The sequence below is a fragment of the Solenopsis invicta genome, chromosome 3 (genome assembly GCF_016802725.1).
Source record: "Solenopsis invicta isolate M01_SB chromosome 3, UNIL_Sinv_3.0, whole genome shotgun sequence".
NCBI classification, from domain to species: Eukaryota; Metazoa; Arthropoda; class Insecta; order Hymenoptera; family Formicidae; genus Solenopsis; species Solenopsis invicta.
In genome coordinates this window covers 2853034-2865952 of record NC_052666.1, presented here as the reverse complement: position 1 = coordinate 2865952, position 12919 = coordinate 2853034, and the positions used below count along the sequence as shown (strand labels likewise).

The following is a 12919-nucleotide window of genomic DNA, read 5'->3' as shown; positions in this document are numbered from 1 at the left end:
TTGATGTTATACTATAACAGAAGTGGGGATAATTGTGCCATACTTTTTTACTATTCTTCTGTTAATTTTATCATGAAAATTATTTTAGTTGTACACACAAATTCAAATTACGATCAAGATTACATTTCTTTTTTGTTGAAATATTAACATTAATGTTATCGTTTAACGCAAAATTTTGAGTGGACCGTTTGGGACATGTGATTAAATTTAACATAATTGTTCCAACTGCATAGTATAAAACATTTTATATTTATATTTTGATCCTTGTTGAAATTTTCAAGCCTATTTAAGTTATTCGAATGTTAATTTAACATAATGCACTCTTGAAATATTTTGTATTAATTTGATACTCAAATTTCTTTGTGTTAAAGTAAAAATAATATAGTTTTAAAATGTAAATTCTAATAAATGACCAAAACGTACATGTTAATTTAATATCTAACAAACGTTAATTAATATCAAAAAAATAATATTTATTAATATTATAGTTGTATTATATCATATTATAAGTGTTAATGTTACTGAAGTGATGTGCTTCCAAATTGTGCCAGTATTACATTTGTCGTGTTAATTTTTTACATATGACACTCGTGTTACTTTTTAACACATTCACCTTGTGTTAAATTAATACCAACAATTTTTTGGAGTGAATTGTTTTCGTGACTCGCGTTACACACACACACACACCCACACACACACACACACACACACACACACACACATACACACACACATACACGCACGCACGCACGCACGCACGCACGCACACGCACACACACGCACACAAACACACACACGCGCGCGTCCGCGCGCGTATGTGTGTGTGTAAAATTTAACACACAAGTTTTTCAACTGCGTAGTTAAATTTTCATATACTTGAGCAAAACTATTCTTTCCGTGTTGATAGCAAGAAATCACTGAAATAATATCCGCCGCGGAATATCACGCGGGAATTGAGAAACGTTGCACGTCGAGAAGCGAGCGAGGAGCCAGAGAGATTATCCGGCCGCGCAACTTAATTTGCCAGCCGGCGGCGCGGGCTAACGCTGAGTGTATTCGTGCTCAACTCTTTCCGCGTTACGGAAGCGCGGCGGCGGACGTGCGGGGCTTCGATCGATCGAACGTCGTCCGCGACCAAGTTTGCGATGGAAATCACGGGGGGATTCCGGAGACTCACTACTAATCTGGTGCCGGAATGCTGCGTGTCGACGATAAGCCATGAGCCGCCCCCGTCGCACATGGCGCATCGCGATGAGTAATGCTTTCGTGTAAACGCGACGACGGCTACGGTTTAGTGATTTGTCGTGCTTCGTTCGAGTGCATCGAGCACTCTCGATTCCCGCGTTTTCAGTTTTTACGCGAATTTGCATCAATCTCATTCTCGATTTCGAAGCGAATCATCATCTCAGGTAGGATGCAAAGTCATAATAAGATCAAAAGAAGTCATTTCAGGACAGATCATTATGATCATTATTATCTTACTTGATCATTTGACGAGTTAGTATAGTTTTGTGATGAATTCTCGATACAGCAATAATTTTTTATTTTTTGCAACAAATTCTTTCAGAAGGGAAGGGATTCTCACATTTTGATGCATTGCTTGCTAGCATCATACTATTATTAAATTGACTTTCAATTTAATATCGTGGTATTACTAATTCTTGCTCAACTTGGAATTGTGTTTTAAAACCGGAAAGTTATTCGGCGCACAGTTTCGTGAATTTGAAAAAAATTATATATTATAGAATCACTCAATAAATATCAGTATTTAGATCTAGCTACGAACTATAAGGTTTTTCGTTTAATATTTAATAATTTTTTAGTTACAAAGTCATTTTTAAATAATTGTCATATCAAGAATTCACAAAATCATCATCAAAGGTGTGTCGAGTAAGGTCATGATTTTATTTAAACGACTTCTACTTGATGTTATCTTGATTTTATTGTGATTTTGTGATTCTAACTGCACAATTGGAAAACTTGTGTTAAATTTATCATAAATTACATGTCCCAAATTTTTTGTTAATTTAACATAATCTGGATGTGTCAAATGATAACATTAATGCGTTAATATTTCAACAAAAAAAAAGTGTAATCTTGATCGCAATTTGAAATTACTTGAGTGTGTAATTAACATTATTTTTATGATGAAATTAACAGAAGAATAGTAAAAAAGTATAACACAGTTATAGTGTAACATCAACACTTTCTTTTTTATAAATTTTAACAGATACAAAATGTAAAATTATAAAAATGATTCAAAAAATATGTTAAAGTAACACAATCTGCATGTATTTGAAATACATTGACATATTTTTTAAATCACTTTCACATTTCTACATTTTATATCTGTCGAGTTTAGTTAACGTAGCAGACATGTGTTAAATTTACACATGAATACGTTCATTACTTAACACAAGAATTTTAACCATCAGATTTCTTCACGAAAGTACACAAATTTTCCAACAGCGCGGGATAACTTTCACGCGAACTGTCATCAATCATCTTCGATCGCAAGGCGTAGAATTCGCTTAGAATTTCGCGGCCAACTGAACCTTACGTAATCAGTCACGCGCGTCGTTATTTTATAAAAAAACGTAAATAATTGTCCTCGATGGTGATTGCTTCGTCGGCGCTCGAGTAAGGCGGCACCCAGACGGTCTAACGAGTCACCGGGATGAAGATCTTCCGCAAGATCTTTCGAGGTAAAAAGAAGAAGCACGTTGTGAGCAAGAGGACGCGGCGAGCCACGTCAAGAAACTCGAGCAGAACGCGCGACGCGTACTTGCTGAAAGACGATTTCCTCTTCGGCGCCAATACGCGCCGTTCGAAACCGTATCGACGTAAACACAAGGTACGTGCGAAGAAACGAGGACGGAGTCTCTCGATGTGTCAGCGCTTAAGTCAGCGCATACATTGAGAAAAGATGTGTTAACTTGACCATATTTTCCACTCGTTTAAATTTTTATGTATTTCAAATTAGAACTGTGTTTTAAGATCGACAAATGATCGGCGCGCAGTTTGCGTGAACTATATATACGCGGAGGGAATTTTATGAAAAGTTTATCCTGAAAATCGTGATATTTGTAGAAACATTATATTTATTAATTAATTTTATGCGATTTTCTCTGATTTATTAATCCGTGCTACACATATTTTATATTTTAGTACAGTAAAATGTAAAATACTTTTGATCGTTTTACCCGTATAGTTAAATTTCAATGATTTTAAAATGGCAAATAATTTATGATCTTTTATTGTTTCAAGTGCAATGCAAATGCAAAACTGTAGTAAGCATGTACGTCTCATATAAATTTTACAATGCAGCATAATATTTCAATGTGATTTAGTTGCTCAGGATAATTTTGCAGCCTGGTAATTGATAAGCAGACTGTTTGTAAATTGACAATCTACAACACGTTTATTAATAGCAGAAATGACGTAGCACGTAAGACAGAAAAGACTCGTGAATCAGAAGATCTCGGGTTCTAATTCCACTGCGATAAGCGTGTTTTCCAAAAAGATGATGTGTGTACATATAACGTTAAATACGTAATTATATAAAGGCAGATTTCATTATGATTATATATCATTATTTTTTATGAAATGTTATCTTAATTTATAAAAAATTAATCTTAAATTTTACAATGTTGCATGGTAATTTTTATTAAGCAGTTTATAAAATGTCTTTTGTATATTTTAAAAATTTCTGTCTTTAAACACAAAAATATATATATATGAATTTTAAAGTAAATATTACTTATTTCAAACGTTTCAGAAATTTATAAATTTACAAATTTATCATAAGTTTATCATAAATGCAGCCAACTTATTTAAAATATATTTTAAATTCTAATAATTTATTACTTTAATCAAGAATATTAAGCTAAAACAAAAATTCAATTTGCTTATGTATTCTGACTTTTTTCGATACAATTTTACAATATATAATTTTAAATTATTATATCTTTGAAAGAGTCTAAATTCTTTCGGTTTATAGTAATGTTCTTTTTTAATTTGTATATTTTAATATAATTATCAAGAAAATACTATTCATTAAAGATTTAAAAAAAAAAAAATTATAAATTGAGTAACAACTTTCTTTTTAGCAAAAGAATTACATTTTTCTATATGCACTCATAATATTTAATAATAATATTTATTGCAAAGAGAAAGTTGTCCCTTATCTTCACGAGAAGAAATTTAACTAAACTCGAAATTTTAACCAAATCGAATTTTAGCCAAGTCAAATTTTAGGCAACTAACAATTTTTTTTCAATAATCTAAATCACTTATCGGTTATAAATTATATTTATCCGGTTTTAAGACACCACGAACCCCTGTGCGACGAGAGAGGGAAAGAGACGCGTTTCCCAGGCGATGAGAGAACGCATTTTTGCTCATACGGGATTCCTAGTCACACGCATCGCTCTCAAAACACGGGGCGTAACGTTCCTCCCGAGAACAGGTGTTGAAACCGCCGCGGTAAAATTCCTCCATATGAATCTATTACATCTCTGCGGTGAACCGAAGAGCGTTCGAGAAACGGTGTGGTTTGCGCGACAACGGCCACGCATCTATGTCGCAATATCGGTACATGCGTGCGTAGCGTTGCGTGAACCGGGGGACTGTCCGACTATTTTCCGGCGTTCCTATTCTTTTCCGTTACTTCCGCTGGATTTGCTGTATTTGCGTAGCCAATGAAGATAACGTGCCTTCTCTATTAATCCGTGTCCATTATTTATAACACGTTTATTAATCGCATTTTTATTACGTCGCGTTCAACCTTTTCTCCAAGTGCACGCTCTATCTAGAGCGTGTTTGCAGCTAAACACGCTAATCTGCCAGTTTCTTAACATGAACGAGGCATTTATCGTGAAAACGAGGTGAGGTGAGACTCAGACAGCCGCGTTTGGTGTTAAATGTGCGGCGAAATGCGAGTCGCACTTTTTCCGCGCTATACGTTGCGCGTGTCAGAGCGAACTCGCGGCTGTAATTTCACGGGAAGTGACCGCATAATCTGGAGCGCGCGCGCGCGCGCACGCACCCACACATACACACGCGCGCACACACACGCGCACACACGCGCGCACACACGCGCGCGCGCGCGCGGACGCGCAGGATACTAGACGCGTACTCGTATGTTGAATTGCATGGCAATTATCGTCCGCCGGTTTTATACGCCCTTCCTTTTCACAGAGCGGTCCACAAAACACGTTGTGGGCATATCTTTGCGTAGCGAAGGCAAGAGATCCCAAAAAGAGCACACATATTTAATTACGGCCGTTCTTTTCCGGTATGGAATTCATTACGCAAGTCCGAGCCCAAATAGATGTTTATTTGTTTTAATGCGTCTGCAATCAGAGATATCCGTTTTTATATTGTATGAATATCCTTCTAACGAGTGTTGGGCTCAGATAACTTAAAATTTATCTAAATAAGATAAGATAAAGATAAGATGAATTACGTATAAATGTTTCTTACATAAGATAAAGATGAATTAATTTTCGTTTATCTAGATAAAAGATAAAAAAATTTATAGGTTTATCTAGATAATTTTCAGATAATATCGTTATTAAACAAAAAAACAATTAGGATATAAAATATGTTTATACTTGTATTTCTAAACTAATATTTTTAAAAACAAATCTTTTAAATAATTATACTAACAAAAAATATTTCTCGTTAAATTTAATCATTATGCAAATAAAAATAAAAATTAAAAATAGAAAAACTATATAAATATAAATCCCATTATATAACAAGTGACAAAAGTTTTTGGAACTTTTCGAATTTACAGTTTTAGAGAAATTTTTATATTGCATTACTGTTGATCTGAACAATGTTTCGATATATATTGCCAGTAAAAATCGACATTATATATCTATAGATTTTCAGTACTGGCAATAAATTTTGCTATCTTGAAAAAATCTGTTAGGATAAATTATAACTTGGAAGCTGAGGCTAAAGACTGTACTTCATTTTCGTTCTTTGCAGTATCTCAGATAATTTAGAAAGATATTTCTTTTATCTAAGATAAAGATAAAGATAACGTACAATATAATAATCTAAATAAAGATGCGGCTATTTCTTTATCTACATGATTATCTAGACAATTTTATATAGATAACGCCAAACACTGCTTCTAACACATAAATATATTCTACTGCTAAAAAAAGCGTACGCAGTGTACTTTTCTTCTTTTAAATAAGAGTTATGTTTAATAAAGAATATTTTCTTGATAATAGTTGTAAAATATATACATCATAAATAGAAAAACTCATTATTATATATTATTAAACACTAAAGAACACTTTATACTCTTTCAAAAAATATAAAATTTTATCGAAGAAAAATTCGACTAAAAACAAAATGAAAAACTTTTGTTTCAACTTAATATTTCTGATATTAAAGTACTAACAATAAGATTCAGAACATATTTTAAAAAAATTTGATACTTATGATAGATTTGCGAATATATGAATTTATACAACACCTGAAAGAATACAAGATTAATATTTGTTTAATTTAAGCAATTTTACAGTACGTATTTTTTGTGTGTAGATATTCAAAATTAACACAAAGGAAATGTCGTATGTCGAATGAGAAGAAGCAATATGAGAACAATAATAGGGTTACCGCGATGTAATAAATACGACATAAGTAAACCTGAATAGAACAGTAGCTCATATTTTGGAGTTTGGATTAATTATGTATAATATTATAAAAATATCCAGAAAGGAAATATATCTAACCTAGTATCGACAGGTGTGGAATATACATTCTACATTTCCCAACTTTCCAACGACAGCACAGTAATAATTACCGCGCTTTTACCTTGTTAACACTTTCAACACCGCTTCTTTCCACTATCGGAAATTTGTATACATATAATCGTTAAAAGTAAATAAACGGTATTCAAATAATCGATGAAATAATTGAAAAATCCATCTCGAATTCTGCATTAAAAAAATTATTATTTTGCAGAAATATTTAAAATTTTAAAATAGCTATTTAAAAACATTTAAAATATTTAACTAGGTACAAATTTAAAATTAATTTTGTTAGATCATTAAAATAATTACATGTACGACACGTTCAAGCATAATGATAATGTTGCAAAAAATTTTTTGGCAACCGGTCTGAGTGTCCTACATATGGTAATTATTTTAATGGGGTCGGAGTCCAACAAAATTATTTTCAGATCTGCCTAAGTTTTTAGATTATTTCAACAAAACAGTTTTTCCATGTGTAACAGTTGTAAGCAAAGTATTGCTCACAATTAAATAATTACTACACGGTTAGCTCGGAACTACTATTCACGGTTAGCTCGAGTTAACCGAAGTTTAACTCGCTGAACTCAGTTTAGCGCATTTGTGGCGTTCCACAACCACCTTAAACCTTCGTTAAGGTTCACTTGCTTCGATTAAAGATGAACCCCCGATTTTGGGCGTTTAATCAATTTAACCGAGGTTTACAACCCTGGCACCAATGAAATTGCTGTGAAAGTTTCGCACATCTCGTAATCATATTTACTTTTGAGTAAATATGATATATCATATATCATTTTTTGCTTTCAATAATTTCAACTAATGTAATTTTTTCATCTCTTGAAAAATTCGGTAGCCGCTTTTTATTCATATTATCCTTCACGGACAATTCTTTTTTACAGGATATCACAATTATTTTATTATTAGGTGTTGGAATTAATTCGTAGCGTTTTTTTAGAGAGAAACAACGATTTATTCTAAGTTTAAATATAAAAATACATTACTAAAAATATTTTCCATCGCTTGCCACAACTTTTTCCCATCTTTCGGGTAAGAGACGGATACCCCGTCGAAAAAACGCTTCGTCCTTAGAGGCGATCCATGAATCAATCCAAGTTTTGCGTTCTTCATAAGAAGTAAATTTCTCCGCGGACAAATCATGGGCCATCGACCGGAACAAGTGATAATCCGAAGGAGCAATATCTGGAGAATACGGCGGGTGGGTTAGGACTTTCCATTTCAGTGTTTGCAGGTACGTTTGCACTGGCTTTGAAATACTTAAAAAGTCTACATCTTTTCTTAGAACTTTTCATACATGTGAATTCTGAAATATTCTGAGATTTCTCATTTCATAATTTAAAAAAAAAATACTTTTTTAACTTTTTAGATGTTATAACTTTTTATAAAAAATTATACACATGTTCTGAAAAATAATACAAAAAAAATTTGAGAACAAGTTACACCAGGGGCTTATATGTACGTGTAACTCGGTCCTGTGCCAAAGCATCTGCCATCTAAGGAGCGTTTAGTGAACTACAAGTGTAAGTCGGTAAGTCAACTCCTACGGTAAAACGTGGGGACAATCATTTGCATAGAGCGTAGTTCTACACAAAATTACAAAATTGTTAATATCAAAATCGAACATAACTATGAAGTGTTAGAAAGAAAATATTATCAATAAAAACTGTATAGAGAATTGTTGTACTTCTATAGATTACTTCGCATATCGGTAGATATCACTTCGAATTTAATGTTGTGTTTAATCATTTTATGCGTATTATAGAATATTTTATGCGTAACTAAGGAGCGCGGCACATCGTCTCAGGACCGTGCGTAAAACAAAAGTTATAAGATCATGAATCATAAAACCGTCTAATTATTTAATGTCTTATAATTCTACAAAAGTTATTGAAATTCTTTTTTTTTATTTTAATAATTACATTTAAGTAATATTTTATTATTACATAATTAAATAATTATTATTATACTATTATTACGTACATTATAATGTATGTGTACTGCAAATTAAAATTTGAGCAATTTATTTATTATTTAAAATTCAAAGTTTTTAAAGTACCTTTTCAATGATATTGGTTTATGTAATTGAAAAAGTACTTTAAAAACTTTGAATTTTAAATAATAAATAAATTGCACAAATTTTAATTTTACACATACGTTATAATATACCTAATAATAGTATAATAATAATTATTTATTTATGTAATAATAAAATATTACTTAAATGTAATTATTAAAATATCAAAAAAAATTTCAATAACTTTTGTAGAATTATAAAACATTAAATAATTAAACTGTTTTATGACTCATGATCTTATATCTTTTTTATTACGCACGGTCCTGAGACGATGTGTCGCGCTTCTTATTTACACCGTCCGACAGCATCGTTGCTAAGGTGCGAACGATGGGAGGGGAGCAATAGGCGTGCGTCGAAAAATCCGGCCGAAAGTTGCAAGTAGCTGACAGCACTGCTAGAGTATAATGTGACGCCACGTAAAACGATAATCGTTGATTAATCGATTGCACATAAAATGTGCGTAAACTGTACAACGTTTCCCTAGCGTTGTATGCAAGTTTTGCAAACATCGCAAAAATGTTGGAAATAGTAAGACGTTGTATATGTAAGGTATAATTGAATCAGGACATTTCTGGTTGCTTAGATATTACCGAACGCAATTTATACGACGAAATGCAAAACGTTGCGTTACATAAACGTCGTTGCAACATATATGCTATTATTGTACACTGTCGTATGTGATTCAGCGTATATACACATCTTATAAGAATAAATCGATAAAACGGTGTCGCTGATACCGTTTATCAATTTGTCACGCAAGATGGTCAAAATAATTTTACGAGTTTAGGCGTTATCACAACCTTTATTATCGCGGATCGGATGTTATTATTATCTAACCGACATACAGGGTGTTTATTAATGGTTGTATACACCTTTTAAGTCATAAGAGGTGACTTACAACTTCACTCCATATAAATTACATGGAGTCAGTAGTCATAATTAAGGCGCACTCTTCTGATAAAAGGTGTATATGTTACTGTAAAAGCCCGAACTTCGGTAAATCCTAAGATTTTCCAGTAAAACCTAAGATTTACCAACTCTTAATGGTAAAAGTCCGAACAGTTCTGTGATCATCGTTTATTTCAAACTTTTACCACCATTCACTTGGTAAATCTTAGGATTTCCGTACCTTAAAGGCACGGTAAATGTTGAAAAAGATATGTCATAACGTGTTCGGCGCAAATTTTACTTGTGTTATTTTTTACTATTCAAGAAGTATTTTAAAGGTGTTTTTAAATGACTAGTTACTAAAAATTAATAAATAAAAATACCAAATGAAAATAATTTAAAATAGGTAGGGATATAACTGATTAGTAATATAAATGATTAATAATTACTCTCATATGATACATAAAAATGTGTAAGGTTTTGACTGATAGTTAATTGAAATAAATTCTATACAAATATATATTTGTATAGCACAATTTATTATACATTTAATTTTTAATTAAAATCTTTAAAATACTTTTAATATAAATAATCATCTAAATAATTTATATTTCATTTATTTTAATCTCTATATCTGTGTCGCGCTTTCCTGCTTCACAAAAGTCACATTTATTTTCAGTTTATTTTAGTCTAGAAATATACGTGTACAAGAGTTTTTGGCTCAACGAATGTCATCAACCAAGCACTATACTCATATACACCGTATTGATATAGCCGCGTGTAACTTTTTCCTATTCCCGAAGCTAAAATTACCATTTCGAGGAAGGCGTTTTGAGTCAATTGAGGCCATAAAAAAAAAAAATTCGCTAAAGAAGCTGAAGCTCAATCAACCAACGAACGAGGATTGGGTCAAGCGGTGGTGTGTTGCACTCGATGGAGCTTACTTTAAAGGCGACAAAATAAATTTTGATAGATAAATTAATTTTTCTGTGTTTCAATTAATAATTCCGGATATTTTTTTACACAGAGTATACATTCATATCATGTTTATGGTATTAAGAGTGATAATCTTGAACAAAGTATTGGACGAAAACAGATAAATAAATCAACTACCTTCTTCCCCCCCCCCCTCTTCGCCCCTCGCCATTCTTTAATGTGAAAGCGCGTATGAAGAATGCGCATAAAGTAACGCACCCGCGTTGAAGCCGCACGTTCACACGGTGTGTTATTTCGGTGTGCAGTGACAACCCTTAGAGGCACGAGCGCAATAATCAATTTGAATATTGTGAAGTACTCGTAAGTACTTTAAATTCAAAGTAATTTTTTATTTAACTAGCAAAAATTACACTTTTGTGATAACATTTTTAAGTATAAATTTATTTGGGTTTTAATATTTAATATATAAATATTGTTTAGAATTAAAAATTTTTTCATTCGAGAAAGTTATATTACTTTTACTGCTTTTACTTTATACGCGAATATTCTGCTTTGGCTTTTTATTGCTATTACCTTATACTTCAAAAATTATAATATTGCAATGTTTACGCAATATTAATGTCATATTCCTGATATATTGCAGGCATATTGTTAATTTATGTTTCTGCAATGTCTCCGTAGTATTACAACATTGCAACATTGCTGGAATATTGCTGCAATTTTCTGTGCTGTACGTAGTGATCTAGTTATTAGGATTGTAAAATTTAAAAATTATTATTCGACGTTAAGAACCGTTGTGACGAACGTAATAGATTTATTTTATATTTTGTAAATACAACTACGCCTAAGTTTAATCGCGTATTCCATATCGTAATATCATATATCTTTATTGTAAAATAAACACAAAAGTCTTCCATAATATAGCTTGTATTACTACTTTTTCGTTACCGATCATTGACGAATCAAATATTGTGTAATTTCATGATCCCATATAGACAAAAAGACATCTTAAAGACTTCTTAAAGATGTCTTGCATGTCTTGTAAGATATCTTAATAATTGTCGTAAAGACATCTCTTAGAAGTCTTTTAGAAGTCTTACGCAACAGTTTTAGACATCTTTTCGATATCTTGAAAATATCTTTAAGACTTCTTTACGATATCTTAAAAACATCTTGAAGATATCTTTAAGATATCTTAAAGACATCTTTAAGATATCTTTATGATATTTTAAAGATGTCTTGAAGATATCTTTTAGATCTCTTTAAGATATCTTTAAAAGACGCCTTGAAGATATTTTGTAGGGCTGGGTGTATTTCAAATACACAGTTCAAAATATTAGTATAGTATTTGAATTACAATACAAAATACTGGCAATATTGATTTAAAATACAAAATATAAGTTGTACTTTGTATTTCAAATCAAAAGATTTCCAATATTTTGTATTTTATAATTTAAATATTAAGATTGTCAATATTTTGTATTTTGTACTTGAAGTACTTTTTGCCCAGCCTTGATAATGCAGTAATTAAATCTTAAAAAGTTAATCAACCATTATAGTCAATTATTCTCCTCGCATTCGATTGTAATCATCCCATGGTCTACCGGCTTATTTAAAACTTTACTACACCAATTTATAATAGAACCTAAACCTATATATTAAATTATATATATTTAACTATTTTAGTGGTAACGCATAAAATATTTTAATAAATTGTTAAAAAATGTTACATACAATAAAAATAATATATTATAACAGCTGTAAGTAGATTTTAGGATATTGTTTTAGCGTAAAAAAATTATTAACACAGCATTGTTGAAATCTTTTGCTAACTGAAACAAATATTGTTCTAATGTAAGAGGAACATTAATGTTGTGTACGAATATATTATTTAGGGTGTGAAATAACAAGAAAATATAAAAGATTAAACATTTTACATTTTATAAACATTTTTACATACATTATACATTTTTTTAACATTTATAAACATTTTATAATACTGTGTTCTATATAAAAGTTAGATATTTCAATCAAGTATTCTCATATATATTATAACGAATTTTATATATTAATACAATAAAATTCAACAATGTTGCATTAATGTAACAGTAAATCAACAAGTAAAACCTGTAAGAAGCCTTTAACTTTTTGCTGAAAAAAAAAATCACAATTCAAAGCTCAGAGCGAAAGGTTAAAGGCTGTCACTATACATCTATCACAGATTAGAGCT

General features: G+C 31.3%; 1 protein-coding gene across 2 annotated transcripts in view; it reads left to right on the top strand.

The window, feature by feature from the left end:
• The first annotated feature begins 815 nt into the window (after positions 1-815).
• Positions 816-12919, top strand: part of LOC113003683 (tight junction protein ZO-1) — a 54375-nt gene continuing 42271 nt past the window's right edge. Inside the window, exons 1-2 of one of the 2 annotated variants that reach the window (XM_039446909.1) lie at positions 816-1409; positions 2436-2854. In XM_039446909.1, coding sequence (XP_039302843.1) covers positions 2678-2854 — 177 coding nt within the window. In that variant the 5' untranslated portion in view covers positions 816-1409; positions 2436-2677. Of the gene's footprint in view, positions 2855-12919 lie in introns of both variants that reach the window. The other variant, XM_039446908.1, reaches the window with a different exon arrangement.